The sequence below is a fragment of the Canis lupus genome, chromosome 9 (genome assembly GCF_048164855.1).
Source record: "Canis lupus baileyi chromosome 9, mCanLup2.hap1, whole genome shotgun sequence".
Classification (NCBI taxonomy): domain Eukaryota; kingdom Metazoa; phylum Chordata; class Mammalia; order Carnivora; family Canidae; genus Canis; species Canis lupus.
The window spans coordinates 36,494,215-36,515,766 of record NC_132846.1 but is presented as its reverse complement, the minus strand read 5'-3'; the positions used below and the strand labels follow the sequence as shown (position 1 = coordinate 36,515,766).

General features: G+C 41.7%; 1 protein-coding gene across 2 annotated transcripts in view; it reads left to right on the top strand.

The window, feature by feature from the left end:
• Positions 1–4,381: 4,381 nt before the first annotated feature.
• Positions 4,382–21,552, top strand: part of RTN1 (reticulon 1) — a 215,301-nt gene continuing 198,130 nt past the window's right edge. The window contains exon 1 of one of the 2 annotated variants that reach the window (XM_072838793.1): positions 4,382–4,706. In XM_072838793.1, coding sequence (XP_072694894.1) covers positions 4,466–4,706 — 241 coding nt within the window. In that variant the 5' untranslated portion in view covers positions 4,382–4,465. Of the gene's footprint in view, positions 4,707–8,642; positions 8,671–21,552 lie in introns of those variants that run through there. The other variant, XM_072838794.1, reaches the window with a different exon arrangement.

Below are 21,552 nucleotides of genomic sequence, written 5' to 3'. Positions count from 1 at the left end.
GTCTGCCTTTGGCTCAGGGTGTGATCCTGGAGTCCCAGGATCAAGTTCCACATCAGGCTTCCTGCGTGGAGCCTGCTTCTCCCTCTGCCTATGTCTCTGCTTCTCTCTGTCTCTCTCTCTCTGTGTGTCTCACGAATTAATCTTTTTAAAAAGGTGTTTTGTGAGTCCAAAGCATGGAGAATTCATGTTACAGATATCTTAATTCATGTTTTTGCTCAAAGAAATAACAAATCTTTGCAGTTTTACCCAAATGCACAAATTCTATAAGAAAACCAAAGCTGGGTTAGTGAAAAGTGATCAATTCTCTTCTTTTCTTCCTTACTGGAAGACATTAGGAACATCTATGCTTTATCCCCTTGGGTGGCAGCATAAGTAACAGCAGCTACTCCCTATGGACAGAAGGAGCCTGGTGTGTTCCAAATGTGTTGTGAGACATTTGTGAGTGTTGTGGTGGTCTCCTGGAGAAAACACAGCTGTCTTGTGCACCAGCCTGTGGTCTCCATAAATTTGTTTCAATCTAAATATTCTTTCACTACAGAAGACATGGAGGACTCTTTTCCATATAAAATTCAAGAGCCTCTACCCAATGTAGTAGAGTAACAACCACATGGCATCATGAACTGGATGCTATAGACAAAATAAGTTTTGAACCAACTCCACAACACAAGGATTTCAGAAAAATTTGAAGCTGCAGAATGAATTTCATCTTGAGTCAAACACTTTATCTTACTAAGTCAATGGGAGTGATTTCACAGTTGCATTCTTTCCCAAAAAGTTTCAAAAGTACAACCTTGGCTTGCTTGGGTGCTGAGAAACATATATAAGCCAGAGAAAGCAAATACTTGGCATATTTTGTCACATCACTTTTACTTACCTGCGTGTAGCTATTGCTTATCCTTGTAGGCACTTTTTTCTACTGAATGAACATAGCCCAAGACTCTCAGGACAGTGCCCCAAGCATTCATTACTATCAATCAATAAATTCTATTTGCCACTCCTGACATAGGCTATTCCAAATTGAGATGTGTGTGTGTGTGTGTGTGTGTGTGTGTGTGTGACTCAACTATTTAAAAGAGCCTTTGCAGTATATTTATCTTTATTTAAGGTTTACCTTTCAGAATTATAGGATTTACAAGAAGCAGACCAATAGTCACTCAATAAAGGGTAATGTTTCTCATTTAATTTGTTTTAAATGCCTTCAAATTTGTTTGAAATGTCTTGATTCTTTGGCTTTGACTCTTTGATTTTTGCAAATATAAAAATGCAGGCAGAACTTTTACCATTAGAAGCCATTTTCTGGAAATAATATGACATGTGCTATTATACCTTAATTATATACCTACTTACGTCAACCCATTTGGTGCTCCCCCAAACCCTATACAGAAGATTCTATTAAAATAACCAGATTACAATTGAGGAAACTGAGACACAGAACTCTTATGTAACTTTAATACTGAAGCTGGAAAGGACTTCATCTTGGTTAAAGTTTGTTACTTGGGGTGCTTGTTTTGCATGTCTTTATACCCCCTTTCCCCATGATATAAGGTTTTGTCTAAGAAGCTAAGTGTTAAATAAGTGTTCCTCACCAGATTCCTTCTTTTGAAATAATGAACAAAAACTTCTTTTCCAAAAAACAATAGCTTTGTTTTTGAAGACAAAACCTGACAGTTCTTTTGTCTCAACTCTTCTTGCTAAGAATTCTTTAAAAGTGCCTGCCTTATTATTATTGTTTTTTGTCTCCAAAGCAAGTTAGAACAATTCATAACTTGGAGCAACCACGAAGCCCTGGAATTCTACAGTTGATTGTGTGTTATGCCCATAAATCTTCAAATTAGTCAAGCTTAGTCAGTACACAGGAGTACAAATATAAAATAACATGGATAAACATTGGTAATTTCAAACCAGAGCGCAAACCTGCAATTTTTTTTCACCCAAATAGACAATTATTTATATATATCCAGAGGTAGAATCTAAAAAAATAAAGATAGTTGTGAAAATTGCTAAAACTGGGCAGCCCGGGGGGGCTCAGCGGTTTAGCGCCGCCTTCAGCCCAGGGCCTGATCCTGGAGTCCCGAGATCGAGTCTCACATCAGGCTCCCTGCATGGAGCCTGCTTCTCCCTTTGCCTGTGTCTCTGCCTCTCTCTCTCTCTCATGAATAAATAAAATCTTAAAAAAAAGAAAATTGCTAAAACTGAAGCAGTGAATGCATCTCTTTTCAGCAGAGCAAAATAGAATCATTTATCAAAATGGAATTTCAATTAAATTGGAAATGAAAATGGAAGTTTTCTATTTCCTCTAACAAGTAAAATCTAAATACACTTAACTGGCTATTTCCTCCACACATTCTCAGTTAAAGTATTGATCAGCATCTGATGAAATATGGAAAATAACTAGAATTCTATTCCCAAATTCCTTATCTGTTCAGTCATGAGGAAGTTAAGAGGTTTGCATAGTTATTCTAGTTTTTTAATTATGATTTTCATTAGGTTTCTCAGGCAAACAAAATAATATACACTGTATAATTCTGTATTTAACTCCCTTACCATAACAATTCTCAAATATCCAGTATCCATCCATAACCACTTAAATTTTATATCATTAGAGTTTACTGTGTTCTTGGTATGTTATCAGCAATGAAATTAGAGGTTCCCATCTAGTATTTATACTGCTTCAAGGAACTCTAACCAATAGATTTGAAAAAAATCTTACAAGTGTCCTTTGATTACACAACAGGATTAAGCTCCATGGAAAGATAGCAGTGGAATAGCTTTTCATCTTTAAAGATTTCTTAAGCAAGCTTGCTTTTCCCATGGAAAGAGTTCAAAAACCATGATGATTCATGATAACCAAGAATTTTTTGGTGGTTGTTGTTGGATGATTTTTTTATAGCTTTATTGAGGTAAAATATACATTACATTTCACAATATGTATACACCTGTGAAGCTGTCACCATAATCAAGATAGGAACACGTCCATGATAGTTTCTGAAGATACCAGTAATGTAAGCTTTTGGCGATCATCTTATCTCCAGGGACATCCGGCACTAGTAGGCCATATTTATTGTCTATTGAGTGAATACATTTTCTCTAATTTATTATCACTAGACGTCTTTTGAACATTAGTGTACTAGAAGAACAAAGGGTTGGACAGAACTTAGGCTTTTAAGTTTCAGCATTTCTGAGAAGCATCTGCATAGTGCTGAAGTCGGCGTTTGAATATAAAAATCAACAGGTCTGAGACCCTGGCTAGGCCTCCGGTGGCTTAGCAGTCTCACAAAGCCCAAGTCGTTCAACTCCGTGCCCCACCTTTTCCAGAGAAAGAGTGATGGATACGCCTATTCTTCTACTATGTGTGGGCCCGAAATGTATTTTTTTCCCCAACCACGTCAGTTTATAGACGATTAAAGAACAAATAATGCACAAGTCTTGTTTGAAAAGATGGGTCAAAATATGGGAATCATACATTTATAAGCCAACTTCTCTGAGTCGGGTTTATCTTTCAAGTATCTTGCACTTTGTCAGAGACAGCTGTAAAGGAAAAAAAAAAAGAAGCAGCAGCAGGAGCAGCAGCAGCATGGTGCCTGAAATGTCCACATTTTCAAATGAAATAGACTGCACAGACAGCTTGTCACGTATATGGCTTTGGCTTTTTGTCCTGCCTAGTGACATCGTATGTGCTTTCGGTGCTGGTACGGACGAGGTCCGGTAGGTATAAGCTTGTCTCCGAGGCTGTCCGGGAGGTTCTTTCCCGTACTCCACTATCTTCAGCCCTGCTCTGGAAACAACCGTTCTTAAGGACGCAGCAGTTAGCCTCGGGGTTGCAGTTCCCTGGCTCCCGCCAACACTCTTCTTCACCCTTCCCCGCGCGGACCCACGGCCCCTCCGCAGCGGGTACTGGTCCCCCTGAGAGCCGTGGCCTTGAGGTCTCTAAGCTTCCCTCCGCGGCCCGGGGTCCCAAGACACCGGTCCCGGGCTCAACTTCGGGAGTTGGGCGGGCGGCTCCGGCTCGGAGCGGCTTCTCCCTGCTAACCCCCTCCGTAGGTCCTCAGCCTAACGGGAAGAAGGTTCGCGTGCTCTCGGCCGCTGCCCTAGTCGGTCGGGGCCTGCCGCCCGCGGGCCGGGGGCTGCCGCGGGAGGCGGGGGGGGCGGGGGGGCAGGCCATTTTCACCTGCGTAATGACAGGCTTGGGAGCAGCGAAGCGGCGGCCGCGGCGGGAGGAGGAGGAGGAGCGCCAGCGGCGGCCGCGGCGGGGCCGGGAGGAAGAGGAGGGGGAGGAGGAGGAGCTGAGGCGGCGAGAGCGGCAGCCGGCAGCTCGGCCGGAGTTGCAGCAGCGGCGGCGGCGGCGGCGGCGCTGACGGCGCAGCATCCCCGAGCCGCGAGTCCCGGCGGGGGCCGCGCAGCCACCGCACCTTGGCCCCGCCAGACCGCCTTGGCCGCGCCGGTGGAGCGGGGGGCACCGCCAGCCATGGCCGCGCCGCCGGATCCCCGAGACGAGCTGCTGCCGCTGGCAGGCTCCGGGTCCCAGTGGCTCGGGGGCCGGGGGGAGGGGGAGGACGAAGCGCTGCCGGCGACGGGGGCCAAGCCGGCGCCGCAGGCGGGGGAGCCCGGCCGGGGGTTGGGCGCCGGGGCCGGGGAAGCGGCGCCGCGGGAACTGGACTCGGGCCCCGCCCGGCCGCCGCCCGTTGCCATGGAAACCGCATCCACAGGTAAGGCGGGCGCAGCTGCCCCGCAAATGGCGTCGGGGACCCGGGTCCCCCCCCCCCCCAGCCGCCCCCTTCCCCGCACCTCGGCTTCCGCACCTCGCCCGCGCTCTCTACCTTGAGCACCAACCTCTCAGCCCGCTTCGCCACGGGCGACTGGCAGAAAACAGGATTTTTAAATTGTATTTATTTATTTATTTATTTTAACCTCCAGAGGCTCGGAAGAAGACGCGATACTACTGATTCATCTTATTTTATTATCATTGTTATCTCGGCTTTGCAGATTGTCCTCGGAGGCAAGCCGCAGCATCCTGGCCGCAGGCGCGCCCGCGGACAAGTTTGTTCCTTCCGCCGAGGGGTTGGGGGCTGTAGGGCCCGCTCGGCCAGTTGCGATGATTTTTTGGGGCGTGTTTGCGCTCGGCGTGCGCGCGGGCTCCAGGGGACGCAGACAACAAAGCGCCGGGCGGGCCGGCCGCGGCTGGATCCCGCTGGGGCCGGGGCACGGCTGTGGCTGGACGTCTCCCTTGCCCCTTGGCTCCACACGTCGCCACACCCTGCTCCCTCCCAGTGCCCCCCTCCCGTTCCCCACCTCCCCGTCTCTGCCGCCGAGAGCAGAAATCGCAAGGTGTGCGTGTCTCGTTCCCGAGGGGCAGCTTTGCGAGAGGACTGGGAGTTGTGACTGCCCCCGCCCGGAGCTGCCCCGATGTCCCCATCTTGCAGGGAGCATTGAAACTTGGAACCAGTAGGAGCTGCCGGCCTGGCTGCGGCGTGAGGGGGCTTGAGTGGTGGTGCAGCGAACGAGGCACAGTTTACCGGCAGCCCGAACTCCCTCCCCCCACCCCAACCCCGGGCATTTGGAAATTGCCTTCATTTCGGTCACTCTTAGCCTGATTCCCCCTTTTCAAGCCAAGCCCGGAGCGCGCTGGTGCCCAGCTGGGACCAGGGAGGGCCTCGGAGCATCCAGGCCCAAGGATGCGGGAGGGGAGCTTTGGGGAGGGGCTGCCGGCCCGAGGGGCCCAGTGTTTCCAGACGGAGGGTTTGAGGGGGCCCTGTTGTGTTGTTTTCTGCAAAAGCTTTGCTGTAGTGGGATGCGAGTTGTGTAGCTGTAGTCCTCGAGGATCTGGGGTAGTGGGGGCTTCCGGGAGAGGGAAAGGGGGTGGGACTGCCTGCTGTTCTTGGCAGCTGATTTAGGGGAACCCCTTTCTTAAGCCACCTCCTCTCTTAAGGGTCATGTAGAGTGCTTTAGGTAGTCTTAACTCTGGTCTAGTACAAAACATTTGAGCTGAGGAAAGCAGGTTTGGGGAATGCGTTAAGTAAAACATTTCAACATTCTGGTGGGATGAGAAAAAATTGGGACCATAATCAGAAAAGAGAGAGAGAGAGAGAGAGAGAGAGAGAGAAAAGAAAACTCCAAGGAAGAAAAGCCCATTTGTCATATATTAATTATTATATGAGGGGGTGCGGGTGGGAAGGATTTAAGACTAAGAATTGTTGCCCGGCCTCTCAACTTCATTTAAATGAAAACAAAACTCAGTATAATTGCAAAGAAAGATGGAAAACGATAATAAACAAAGGGAGGTATTTTTTTTGTTGGTTTACCATTACTGTTCTTTGTAGCTCACAGTTCAGAACCTTTATCCACCATCATCAAAGTCAATTATTTCTTTAGGAATACTCCCATTGGTGTCACAAAGGTTAGGAGAACCTGAGAAAGGAAGCTGGTACCCTGTGTTCAGTAGCATACTATGCACTAAAATGAGTTGTTATATATAAACTATTTAGAACCTCTCTTGTCACAAAGTAGCCATTTGCAATTTTTAACATTGTTATTGTTATTAATATGGGAAATTATAGAAATATTTTACTTTGTTGAATGTGTTGGAGGTTTCCTGTCTTAAACAACAAATACGCTAGTAAAATGGAACATGATCATGCTATGTTTGGATGGGAAGGGGATGAAGGGAGGGAAAGGAGCATATATTTTGCATATTTATAGAGGACATTTTTATTTTATTATTGCTGCTTGAAGGAATGTCTCATATAGTTGTTGATTATTTACTATTTTAAATCTACATGTTTTATATTTCTTATACTGGAGAGGTTTCTATTAGAGACCTAGATGCTGAAATGATATCTAAATAAATAGCTAGGTTTTGAAAAATCCAAACAGAGGCTGACTCAGATTTTGTAGCTCCCTTGTCAGTTATTGTGGCAGTTTTATTGCTATAAGCAAAGTCAGGAGGTGCATCTTTAACTTTATCAGAGACAAAATCCAGAGGGAGCCTATTAAATACACTGATTTACTTTTTTTTTTTTTTTTAAAAGAATGGTGCTCTTTGAGACTCAAACTAAGAAGTAGCTTGGATTTTGAGCATGACGCACTGTAAACAGATTTTGTTTCTTTTTCAGATAGAATTATAAAGCGTAAGACAGATATTGATATTTTAAAAGCTTTTCTTTCTGAAAAACAGCACTAATCGTGCCATCTGGACAAAAATTATGTTTTTATTTTTATACATTGATGGTAATTAGAGCTCCTAAAGGAACATTTCCAAAAATATTTCTTAGTAATGGTCCTGCAATGAATATATGCTTAAACATCATTAAAACTGCACTGTATTTTCAGGTATTCTCACTACTTCTGTCCGTTTTGTGGATTGGAAAAGTTCTTAATAAAAAGTAACACTTTCTTTTAAAGCTGCAATTTTTCATGTTTAAAATTGACAATGGGCATGCGAAATGATGTCTATTGCCAAGGGAACATTTAATACACCATGTGTAGGCCACAACATGTTAGAGTTGTTAAATCATGAATCAGTGCCATCATCTAATAACTTCATACAAAGGATGGTAAGAGCAACTGTTTTGTTTTTTCATGATCAGTTATTTTATTCCTGGAAACTATTCAAAGGAAGCATACAATAACACAAGGATAGAAGAATGGCCCATTGTTTAAAGGAAGAATTTAAAATAGAACATTTGAACAAAATGCAGTGGTGAGAAGTTAACTCATGGTCACTTTGGAAATTAACTCATTGACTGTTTTATGTGTGCAAGGCAAAATGAAGAGCAGAAGGGAGAATGGCCCAGAGAAATTGGTATGATTTGCTTCTAGAATACTACTACTACTACTACTACTACTTCTAGAATACTACTATAGATAATTTGACTTAAATTTCTGGATGATTGGAGAGAGAAAGAAATCTTTATTTGGGCCACAATGCTCATAAATTTTTATTTTTCAAAAGTTGAATGTGATACTCGTTTGAAAAAACTAAAAATTATCTATCATGATTTAAATAACTTCAGAATATTTGTATATCCTGTGTTTACTCTGCTTAGTATAATAAATTATACCATATACATTACTGAATCACTGAAATTCAGTGGAATCTAAAATTCATATGGAGGCTGGATTGAATCTTTTAACTTGTGGATGTGTTTGAATGATGTGTGTACATTTTTTTTTTTTTTTGGAGCCATTCCCAGCAATCACCTTCAGAAGGTGTAAATTTCAATTTTCTGTTTTCTTTCATCTTTTGAGAAAGCTACAGTTGTGTTGGAATGAGTAGGAACACTACTTTTATAATATTTTGCAGAATGTATGAGAAGAATAGAGTTTCCAAAGTAATTTATTTCTCTGGACATAGCCTCTGGTTATAATCAATAACATTTTTGGCAGAAAGTATGGTATATATCCTTTCATATAGGGAATTCAAATCAGCTTAAGTTAAAATTTAGAAATACCTACCCTAAAAATACATTGATAAGGCCTTCTTGCCTCCCCTCTCTTTTCTAGGGTGTTCATCTACTTCTGATTCTGCAGGTTTGGAGACTAGTTGTGGATTTTCTTGCTCATTATACTGTATCCTGAATAGTGAGGGTTCCAGAAAGTTTGTATTATCTGTAAAGTGAGAAACTATTGCCATTCAATTCAACTCAGTAAACATTCATTGGATGCCTTCTTTTTGTAAGTGTCTGTGCTAAATACAGGTCATAGTTTCTTTGAATATGTATGTACATCTTTGTTTCACTTTAGTATTCAGTTAAATGAAGTGGTTCCTTTGGTGTCATTTTTCATTTTCCTTATTCATAAGACATCACTGGAAGCTTGACTAGGAGGGCATTATAATCTAACCAATGAGCACAAGGGCATGAGCACAAGTTTCTGAGGTCAACACAGGATAAATACACACAAGCACAACTTTCTCAGGCCACACAGCTGTGGGAAAACAAAAATCTATATATCTGCATATCTATCAATCTGTGGGGTTGGGAGCAAGGGAAGGGAAGGTTTTATTTTTTTACTGGGGGATTTTAAAGCACATTTGTAAAGCAATACAAATGATTCAGTAGGGGTGGAAAGATGGACAGTGTAGGAAAGAGAGTGCATTTCCTGCCACTGAATAGGTGAAGGGAATGGATCCAGGGCACAGCAGAGGGATGATGCTAGATGGACTTAAGGGCAGTTTGTGGCTATAACTGGAGGGAAGACAGGGGAGTGGGGCACAGGCATGGAGTGGGGCCGAGCTCAAGTAGTGGTTCTCTTCCAGCTGTTTCTATTTTCAGTGAACTAGGAAGCCAGGTCAAGAGCAGAGCTAAGATGGGAGTGGAGTTGGAAGTTTGAGAGGAGGGAAGAAAGTATAAAATTGCTAGAATGGCAGGCTGAAAGGACTAGTGAAAACTGGGAATTCTGAGCAGTTCTAAGGCTCACTTGGAGTTTGTGGTCATGAGCTTGACATGAGACCAGTTACCATATATGTTATCTCTCTCTCTCTGTCTTTTTTTTTTTTTTTTTTTTTTTTTTTTCAGTCACGTTCAGCAGCCTGGGCATCGGTTTGGAGTAGGTGGATGGTTGTACTGTTTTTTTTTGTTTTTGTTTTTGTTTTTGTTTTTTGTTTTTCAGTGAGTATGACAGGAAGAGAGGGGCCTTGGAGGTGAGGTACTGATGGGTTAGATGGGTTGTGGAATCTGAGGAGGAGGAAAGGAGACAAAAGGGGGATGATCCACAGTGAGAAGATGATATAAATGGTTTGTATGTGCTGGTAGGGTGGAAGAACAGATGGGACGGGGATTCCCAAGTAAGGGAACTGAAGGATAAGAGGTAGTGCTTCCAGAGTGGGTGTTTGAGACAGAGATTAAGAAGGGAGTATAGTTATTGAGGGAAGCAGGAAACAGAGCTGGAATGGAAGACAAGGTCTTTGGAGGAGTGGAGTCCAGAAGAATGGCAAGGGCAGGAGTATGATGACTGAAATCACAAAGAACCATGGCAGGGATTGGAGAGAGACAGTGAACTTGGTGCTGACATCTTTAGGAAAGGACACAGTGGAGCAACCCCGGTAGCTCAGTGGTTTAGCGCTGCCTTCAACCCTGTGATCCTGCAGACCCGGGATCGAGTCCCACGTTGGGTTCCCTGTGAGGAGCCTGCTTCTCCCGCTGCCTGTGTCTCTGCCTCTCTTTCTCTGTGTGTCTCTCATGAATAAATGGGTAAAATCTTAAAAAAAAAAAAAAAAAAAAAAGGAAAGGACACAGTGGCCTGGGCTTCAAAGCTAGGAGTTTTTCAAGGGAGATGGAAGACAGTGTCCTGTAAAATTATACATGTGAAGTCCTGACCTGAGGTTCTGCAGACTCTACTTAATATGTACAGAACGTAGGAGCTGCAACTTAAAATAGTTCATTGTGGGGGATGGGAACTTTGAGGGTTGTAATTAAATATGAGCTAGTGGTATGGTGAAATTACTAAAATCTCTTATGTAATTTTAGATAGTATTAATACAAAGTCTTGGGTACACATTATATGAGGTAATAATTCCTCTAGATTTTGTTCTAGGTAGATTTGGAGTCTTGTACTAAACAATGGATACCATGCTGTGAGAGACACTAATGAACTAAAAAAGGTTGAGAAAAGGGTGACCAGATTGATGAGGCTTCTAGAAAAAATGCCACTTGAGAAATGGCTGAAGAAGTCAATAATTTTTAGCCACAAGAAAGGAAGAATTAAACGAGATCTGAATGCTGAATCTGAATACCAGAAGCTCTCTTCTGAAGCAGACACATGACTCGGATGATTTCACAGGGCAGAATTGGGATGGTGGGTAAATTAGAGAAGCAGATTCCTACTTAGTGAAAGAGAAAGGTCTACTAACTAAAACTACCTGGAAAAGAGGTAGGTTGCCTGTCAATTACTGACATTCAAGCAAAAGTGAGGTAGTTGTTTATTGGCGGAAACTTTGAAAGGAAGGTATTAGTTATACTAAGATCTTTATACCTTCCTAAGAGAAAACAATGTGCCTGACTTTATGCTGTGGTTGTTAACATGGACGTATTTCTCAAAAGTGAAAAGTGTACTAATGATATCAGAAACAGAGTCCATCACAAAAACCATAGTTAACTTCAAACTGACTACCTAAAATGCACTCTCCACAAAATTGTGGCCTCCTTGAAATTCTCTAGTTCTCCATTGTCAAGAAAAACTCCATAATGTAACATATTTAAGAACTACACAATTTTAAAAAAAGAACTATACAATGTTATTCCACTTGGGGATTATTAACCTAAATGAGAAGCATCATATTTGCAAGGATTTTTTATTTTTTTTCCTGAACTATCTTTTTCATTTTTTGGTAACATATCTAATTCCATAAATATTCAACATATTCTAAAATGTTTGGGGGAATTCATTAAATAATTCTGTAGTGCTAAAGGCATCATCTGAATCTCTCCTTAGTCCTCTGCCTCACTATCTGTAAATTTATATGAGATTATTCATTGTAAAACCATGTCTGCTGGGCTTCCTAATGAATTACATTTTTAACTGGAACAGTTCTGTATTCTTATTTTCATCTCTGATCCCTAAATGGCTTTTCTAATTCATATACTGCTTGAGATTCTTATAAAACCAGTTATAGACCAAATTCTTGCTTCTTGAATGTGGGGAATTTGTTGAATATATCATCTTCCAAAATACCTAGAATTTTGTTTTAGGCAAGGCAAATCTTTATGCATTTTCAAAAAACGACTCTTGGATAACAAAAAATCATGTGTGTTCAAGTTATTGCTGATCTAGTTGATGAGCATAAGAATGAAAACCAATGTCACATCTATCTTTGGCATGAATTTTGCAACTGATCCTGAAAAATCAGGGCTTCTCAAAATGTGGTCTGGAGACTGTCTGCTTCAAGATCACATGAGGTAATCCGCAGACTTCAAACTAGGAAACCAGCCTGCTAGATGCATATTAAAACTTCAGGAAGCACCAATTTATTGAATTTCCTCCTTATGCTTGGCATTTTGCTAGGAACTGTGGGGAATAGAGGAACATGAGCTATCTTCCCTTTTTCCCATTCTTCTGAGCTTACTGTCTAGATGGGAGATAAGACCATTGCACACAAAATAAAGGTAAAGGAGTCAGAGTCCAGCTTGCTGCTTCGATGGGTGGTACGAGCTCTAAATACTATGCCAATTTCATGATTTTATGGATCCCAGAGTACCTGGTCTTTTGAAAGAGGTGGAGTGTGACTTATATCTAAAGGATAGACAAGAATAGGAATGAGCGGAAGTGAGCTGAAAGATTGGGTGAGGTGAGAAACATGGGTGACAACTTGGGGATGACCAATGGGTAGGCTGGTTTAACCTGTCCATCTGGATGAGGGGAAATAGATTCTAGGGGACTTGAAAACTACTCCCAGGACTAGATTCTTTGTATGTGGCTTCTGGGACCTTTGAAGGTTTCTGGGTGGGGGAAGTAATATTATAAAGCTGTGTTAAGGAGGACAGTAGCGCAGAAGATGAACTTAGTGGGGAAGGCTGACCCACTATCAGTGTCAGGGCCTTGAATAAATAGCCATGGGAAGAAATGTGAGGGGCTTCCCTGAAATATTCAATAGGACTTTGTGACTGACAGGATGTGGGGTGTGAGGAAAAGGATAAAAGACAGCTCTAGAGTTCTGTGTCCAAGGTTGGGAGGATATTGATGTTCTAGAGGCGTAGGGAGGGGGAACTAGTTAGAGATGTGAGGGTAATGGATTCATTTTTAGTCACATGGGGCTTGATAGGGTGATAAGACCCTTGAGTAGAAATCTCCACTTGGCACTGAAAATAAAGGAGTGGATTTTAAAGATGAAAACTGGGTTATTGATATAGATTTAGAAGGTTGCAAGAGAAGTCATAGAATAAATTTGATTTTTGAAATAGAGTATGTTGTATGGGAAGAGTAAAGGGCCAAGACCAGAGCAAGAGCTCCTTGCCTCTTACTAGCTGAGTGGCATTAGGCAAGTTTTTGAACCTCCCTGAGCCTCAGATTCTATAGTAGTGTATATGGTACTAGCTCTTGTAGAGGGTCTGGCAATCAAATGGTAATTACTCTTGTCATTAAAGTTTCATGGAAGCCAAGATGGCATGGTGTAGAATGAGCTCTGACTGAGAAAGCAGATTTTTTTTAAAGCTTTAATTATTTCAGAGAGAGAAAAAACACAAGCAGGAGGAGAGGCAGAGGGAGAGGAACAGACTCCCCACTGAATGGGGAACCCAAAATGGGGCTCAATTCCCGGACCCCGAGATCATGACCTGAGCCGAAATCCAGAGTCAGACACCTAACTGGCTGAGTCATCCAGGTGGCCCTGAGAGATTTATTTCATCTTGGCTTTGGCACCTAATATCATGCCAATGTGGGCAAATCTACTTTACGTCTCAGTTTCTTTATAAGATGGGTATGAAACTGTTGTCCTGGCTATCTCACCGAGCTGTCATGAAGATCAAGTGAAGTAACATGGGGAGGCAAATGCAAATTGCGAATAACTAATTATCTGTAAGGTGCTATTAATAGGAAGCCTGGTCGGCCCTGCCAGAATGCAGAGGAGAGGTCTAGGAGAACAAAGACGGAGAAACAGACATGCTACCTTAGCCTTAGGCTTTTTAATAGAAAATGCTTGCTGTGCTTACCTGGACCTCAGCCAAATCTCAGCAGGGAGTGTCAGGAGAGCACAGAAGAATGGGGGTGGGGAGAAGTCTGTTCTGGTGGAGTGCATCGGAAGACATTTTGGCTACAAGAAGTGCAGTTGGGATGGTGACCTGCTCCATTCTTCATGTCCTTTTGAGTGATCTGTGACCAGAGCAGGGCTGAAGGGTGCCTAGGGAGGACAGCTGGAGTGAGTGCAGACAGCAGATGGAAGGGCAATAAAGGTAGGAAGCTATCCTAGGTTTGCATGAGAGTTGGTCTGGAAGAGGCTGTTTTTCTCACCAAAGAGGGTATAACAGTGAAACCCAGCTCTTGCCATTACCTACCCCCCACCTCTTGCTCAGAGGGCAAGATTAAATCAACTGGTCCTGTGGTCTTGTGGGTATCTGCAAGCTACTCTTATGGCCCTGTAGGTTAAAGTCATTTATAAATAGACTAATGCCTCTGGAAAGATGGAGCAAATACACTTTTCTTTATTCCCCCTGCTAAGTATAGCCTAACCTCCTGAACACTGTATATAAAATAAACATAAGAAGACTCTGAAAAGTGGAGAGAAGAAGGCAGACTTACTAGGGACCATGGGACCTGAGGAAGAACACAGCGGTGAATTCTCTGAGTTTTCTTTTTCCCTCATATAGCTCAGACTGGGTACATGAGAGGCCAGCAACTGAGAAATGCCGATGGGCACAGACAAAAAGCACCTGCAAGAAAGCCTGTTCTCTCCAGCCAGAAGACCAGGAAGGGAACAGCTTAGCTAGACATAACTTTTTGACAAAACTTCTCAGCTCCAACCAAACACCACAAAATAAACTGCTTGCACCCATCCCTGTCCCACCAGCAAAATCCATGTGGGGAGCCTAGACTTCCATCCTGTGAAGCTGTAGGAGGCACCCCAACAATCCCAGTGGAGACCATGTGGGAAGCCTGGACTTCTGCCCAGCAGAGGAAGGCTTTGGACTTAATAGGCCAGCCAGCTAGTGTGTGTCAGGGTTCGCTGAGAGGAGAGACAGGCGTTTTAACACTGCTCTCTGGTAATGAGACTGAGTGGTGAACCTGAACTCCATCCCTAGCCTTGTCCTCCACCCCTGCCCCAGTAGTAATAAGGCAGCATTCTTCTTCCTCTTTACTATGGCACTTAAATAAAATCTGTAGCCTCATAAGAAAACACCCCAGATGTCCAGACTTTAATTGAAAATCACTGGTCATACCAAAACCCAAGAAGATCTGAATTTAAATGACAAGGGATAATCAAGACAAAGATGACACAGATGTTGGGATTATATGACAAGGATTTTAACGCAGCCATCAGAAGAAGGCTTCCATAAGCTGTTATGAACTCACTTGAAATGAGTAATAAAATGGAAAAAGTCCCAGTAAGGAAATAGAAAGTTTCAGTGATGAAAAAATAAATGGAAGAGCGAAGAACCAAAGGGAAATTTTAAGACTGACAAATACAATAACTGAAAGAATTGGATAGAAAAACCCACAAAAATTCAACGGATGAACTCAATGGTAACATGGAAAGGATAGAGGGAAGAATCTGTGAACTTGCAGGTAAACAACAGAAACCAGCAATCTGAACGGCAGAGAGAAAACAGACTGCAAGTACAAGTGAAGGAGTAATGAAACCCTCCAGACTGTGCAGCACAGACATGGGTTCTGGGCCTTGTTCCCTTTCTCCGATGTCCCTCAAGCATTGATGTGGACAAACCACAGTGAGAACAGACTCGGGTTTGCTAAGTGCATAAAGTCTAAGCCGTGTTGGCTGAGATGTGGGCTGTAGGGAGAAGAACCTAGCAGTACTATTTTAAGTCCTTGAGCTTTTTTCTACATTTGCAATACTTACTGGTTTCTGACTGTCTAGTACTTAGGTAACTAAATATGTACACGTATTAGCTAAAGTATTTATTTAACAAGCACGTCTGTAGCACATACAATGTATTCTGAGCTCTTTACATTTCACTGTTATGACCTCCCAATGAAGGTGTAGTGATCCATCCCATTTTACAGATGAGTAAGGAGAGATGGGGAGGGGTTACGTGACTGCCTAAAGTCAGGCAGTGAGTGGCAGCAGAGATTGAACTCTGAGTCTGTGCTCTTAATTAACCCACCCTTGCCTATTTTAGGCTTTTCTTAGGCAACATCTATTTTATGATCTGTGTAGTACAAGTTGTGGGCTCATGAGGCATCACCCTGTGTGAAAGCCTATCTGAACTAGAGAGAGGCTGGGTGAGGGGGACAGTAGCTAAAATTTGGATTGAGAGTCCTCTGTAGGAACCTCAGCTGAAAGAAACAGTTACATTTAAAAGTGGAATTTTGGGACAGTTGTAAAATGTTGCAGTAGGATCCTCAAACTAACTATTAAAAAACAGAGTGGGAGGGTCATGGGGGAAACTGGGACACATATAAAGAAAAAAAATGGGGAGTCTTAGTTGGCTAGAAGTTAACTGTAAGTCAATGGGGTGAATGAGCTGCCATCAAGGTGATGGTTAGTCTCTGTTTAGCAGAACTATGTGCTTTTGGCTGGGGTGCAGGTGGGATGTGCTGTTGGGGAGGTGCTGACCACCTGTGTGGCTGGGTGAGGTCCCAAGTGCATTAAGAGTGTCAGAATGGAGATGGTGCAGTTAAGCAGAAGCCTTAACTCTGGTTGAAAGAAATGAGGATTTGCAGCCTGCACAAGAGAAGATAAGGATGGGTTATGAAGGCTATCTAAAAATACATGAAGAACTATCAAGTGGCATAGGGACTGAATGTGTTCTGTTTGACTCTGGAAGATGGAGCTGTGGTCAATCAGAAGTGAAGCTGCGAAATATGAAAGTAGCCAGGACTGCTTGAGTTTCTTGTCATTGGAGGTATGTAAGCATAGGTGGGCTGGTCATCTATATAGATAGAGAGGATACACTGGATTAGTAATTTTTTATCTTTTCAGGTTCATAGACTCCCACGGGAGAGTCTGATGAGAGCTTTGTAATCCCTTCCCAGGAAAATGCACTTATAAACACCATTTTGCATACCAATTCTGGAGTTTTTCAGAGGCCTTTTGTGGATAGAGGAATTGAGTAACTTTCCAACTCTTAGAAATCAAGAATTCCAGATAATCTCATATAGATAGATCACTGTTTATAAAAGGGCACTAATTTTACAATTCAATAAAATCTTAGTGAATTTATTTATTCAACAAATATTTAGTAAGCACTCTCTAGATGTGTGTGTATGTACAAATACGTACTAGGTATGAGTAGGTGACGATGGAATATAAAAATACCAGAATATAAAAATAACCAGAATATAAAAATAAATGCCATAGAATAACAGTATAGCCAGACTATGAGGAAGAACAGTTTGTATTAAGGAAAAAGTCTGCATTCCATAAATGCTGTTTCATTATTTTCGAGACTATGCTGTAGCTGAATTTGTATCTCTCAAAGGATTACCAAGCCATGCTCTTTCTACCCCGGCTATGGGGAAGTGGGAGAGAGTGTGGACTTATAGATGTCATTCTGGATTCCAGCTCTCCTGATAGCCAGTAGCTAGTCTCAACCTCTGTGGGCAGGGCTAAATGGTGGCTCTAGGTAAATCTTCAGTGTCCAGATAAATGAGGTATCATTTGCTCATTTGCTGCTTTTGTGGATGTTGTACACTTCTGTGTACACTTTAGTCATTGCTGAAGTTTTTGGAACCTGTTCTTACTTAAGGCAACATTCCTTTACTGTTATTAGGAGATGCTTGAGAAAGGGGTAAGAGAAGATCTTACTTCTCCCTCTAGTATCCCCACCAGCCATCCAATGCAACGAGAAGTAAATAAACAAATAATCTCTGATGTGGACAAGTGATACTTTTTCAATTTTATGTAAAGTACAGTGTGCTATACTACTTTTATTTGTGTCTGAATATATCATAAAAGTAAAAACGGTGTGCCCTGCACAAAGCCAGCTTCAAAATAAGTCACCTGGCTCTGCTGCCAACCAGCCTGTGGCCCCAAAGCACTATAATACAGGAAATTTTGGAGTGGCTCCTACAATTAATTTAGCAAACCTTTTATTATAGATAATACAAGGGTAAATTGCAACCCGGCATGTTTGCATTACCAGTATTAAATTTTGAGTTTATTTTTTAAATAAAATCCATGGTGTTAGAGAAGTCTATTTTATTTCACCAGAACTGTGAAAAGGAACAAACACCTAGTACCAGTTCCTAGAAATTGCATAATCTTTTAAAGGCCAGGCATTTTATAATTTGGATGTTTGCCTATCAGAAGTCTCAGAGGAATCGGTTTCACTTCTATAAATAATGTGGAACAATTGCAAAAATCTTGTTTTAGAGAGAGGTAATGTACATTCTAGAGAAATGAGCCCCAGAGATATCCTGTCTTGAAGGTAGACATGTATTAGGAGAAGGGAAGAGTTTGCAGTGGGTTGTCAGGCCAATTGTGTGCCCCCCCCCCCCGCCCTTTCCAGGTATAATACTCTGCTTTGTGCTCACTACATATCTAAGCATTATAATAACTTCCAGGAACATTGGTTCCCAAATGAAGTCTCCATCAGTTTGCCAACAAAAAAGCTCGCCATTCATTCTGTCATCCAGGAGACATCCAGGTGAACCTTTAACTGTATCACTTAACATGTAATGATCGGGTTTCCCTGTGATCAATTGTGTGAAAAAGTCTCTTAGATATTGATTTGATACTGAAATGCTCCATTGTATCATGAATCTCGTGCAGTATAATTTTCGGTTCATAAAAGAGAAACTTGGCACTTCAGTTGAAAACAAGAGCATAGAACTTTTCTTCTATGAAGGGCCCTGTCCTACAGGGGGGGAGAAGTCAGTGGATGACTGTGGATGAGTTAAATGGAACTTAATTTAGTTGATTTTCTTAGTCATATGGAAGGATTTAATTCCAGTCTTGTTTTAAAATTATAAAAACAGGGGCACCTGGGTGGTTCAGTCAGTTAAGCATCTGACTCTTGATTTAGGCTCAGATCATGATTTCAGGGTTGTGGGATTGAGCAGGGCTTTGCTTTCAGCAGGGAATCTGCTTGAGATTCTCTCTTTCCCTCTCCCTCCCTCCCCCCTCCATGTCTGTTCCTCAACATCCCTATGCACTTGCACTTTCTCTTTCTCAAATAATAAATAAATCGTTAAAAAAATAATAAAACAATAAATGTTCACAAGAGAAAAAAATCTTATCATCATATCTGCTTTGCACAATTCTTAGTGCCAACCTGGTATTGTGGTTTAAGTGTTCAATGAAATATTTGTAACACTTGACTCTTAGTGAGGACCTTAGAAATGTTTGCCATTCTTATTATTGTTTTTAATTAACTATTAAATTTTTTATTTGCATAATCATCACTAACCTCCCTTAAGTGCTTTAGAATGGATAAAGCACTGATGTCATTTATCTAGTGATCCTCATTTTACAAATGTCAACTCTGAGAAAGGCCAAAGCCCCATCTCTAACTGAGGTGATAGGCATGGGGAGGAGGGTGGTGATGGAGGAAGAATGCTTGACCCTTGGAATGGACACAAATAGATTAACAGGGAGGGAAAGTAGGGGAATATATATGGATTTATTTTAAAAATGAGCAAAAGAGAGATAGGTAACAGCTTTCCCAAATTCTAGAAATGGGGTTCTTGGCCTTAGTTTCCTCCAAAATTACAATTTGCATTTCTTTAATTGTTTAGATCCTTAACTTTGAGAGGTTTTTCTTTCCAAGTGAGTTGACCACAGCAGGCCCCTGAGGCTCAGGAGTAGAAGCTTGGGGTGTTCAGTGCAGGGATGCCCAGAGCTTTCTTACCTGAAGGCTGAATGAAATCAAAGTAGTGGGCTGAGTCAGGCCTATGGGCTGAAATGTTCCTTCTTCCACTAGGGATATTCCAAAGGAGTCACGTTAGCTTTATCTAAATGGAGAAAAAAATAGCTCAGAGTTTTCTCTCGGAAATAAGGGATTATTTGTAAACTTCTCTAATCTGCACAACTAGCTCTGAGATTTACAAATGTGGTGGTTTGGATAGCACTACTGGAGGGTTAACTGGTTGTCCTTTACTATGCTTAAGTATAAAAATGTACTTTATACCTTGACTGAGAAATGGGGGTAGTTAAGGAAAAGAGAGGAAACAGAACAAAGTGAAGAAAGTTAACATTTATCTAGCATTAGCACATTGGGCTACTCAGGCAGCATCTGATACACATTTCATATACCTTCTTAAGTTAGCTTTAGTATCCAGTGGCCTATTGAGTAAGTAGTGGAAAACTGCACTGTCATTTGATTAATGGTGGTGACCACTAATTTTCATAAGTCCCTTTACTTGCTTCTAGCTAGGTCCAGAAATTAGACATGGAACAGGAGTCTTCCAGTGAGATCCCACTAGGCCTGTTGAACCCAGATGTTGGGGTTCAAGTCGTAGCTGGTATGATACATGTGCATTTTCAGGAATGTTTTTTTAAACCACATTCTTGGGGGGGGGGTCTGCTGAAATAGCCACCTGAGGATTTGGGGTCCTCCCCACGCTTTCATCAATGTGATTTATGTATATGTACTTATTCATACTGTATCAAGTACATGAATGTTTTTTTCTCCTTGTCTAGATGAAAGCTCCTTGAGGCAGATGTTATGTCTCCAATAGTCTATAATCCCTAGCAGAGAATCAAACATAGTAGTGTCAGAATTTCAACCTTTGATGATTTATTTTGTTCTTTGCTTACATAAAAAGGTCTTCATACCGTATTGGGGCCATAGCACATTTTCATAAGCTTTTAGTGTTCACAGAATTAATGACTGTTGAAAGAATTTAGAAGTAGGATTTGGATCTTTTATGTATTACTCATGTGACCCCTATGAAATAAATTACAATGTAAATTCTTCTGTTTTATGATTTATAAGAACAATCAGTAAAAAAATTTTATATGTCCTATCACTTTGAATTTCTTTAAAAACTCTAGAGTGCTAACTTGAGAAAGAATTCTTGGCAGTTATGATTAAAAATGATGATAAATGAATTCTGTTAAAGTTTTTTAAATTAATTGAGTGGATGCCCTTGATAAGGTATTCAATTATCCTGAGAATTTACATAATAAAATGCAGTAGTTTGCACAGAGATTAGTTTGACACAATTGTCATTAACAGCTCCTCCTTAGCACCTGGCAGCTCACCTGGCAGCTCAGCCTTCAAAAAGGGGAAGTGGCATTGAGGTGTAGATCATTACAGATTAGATCCTCATTTTCTATTAATAGGAATAATGTTGAATTAATATCTTTCATTAGTTTGTGGGTAGCAAGACAAGTCTTTTCAATTCAATTCTCACCCTTTGAAATCTGGACATTTACTTGAGATGAAAGAGGATCCTAGAAATGGAGCTTGAAAACAGATTTGGGCCTGGCAAAAAAATTATTTCAAGTACCCCGGCAAAGATGGCCTGGTTAAGTCTTCATATGGGATTTGTAAATAATATTCAGGCCCTAGGCTCACTTCCTGACTGTAAGGTTGAGCAATCTATGTCAGCTTTCCACATCTCTTGTTGGCCCTGCCTGTGTATGCTACTGTCTCTCCCTGTGGCAGGAACAGTCTGTGGGTTCAGGAGTTAGATCTGTGCAGAAGTAAATGTAGCATGAAGTGGGGTGTTCACCATCCCTGGAAGGTTTGAGCAGAGACTGCATGATTTCTTTTCAGGGATGTTTAAAAGGAAGCTTATTTTCAAGAGGGAAGTTGAACTAGATTACTTCAAATATTCTCTATATTCCTTTTGTCTCAGGATTCCATGATTTTACAATAAAAACTGGGACTTGTGCACTAAGTCCTGTGAATGACTTTAAATTGACACATGCATTTTTATTATTGAGGCTTTATATCTTTAGCTAAAACTTGCATGAGTCCATATGAGCAAACCAAAACACCA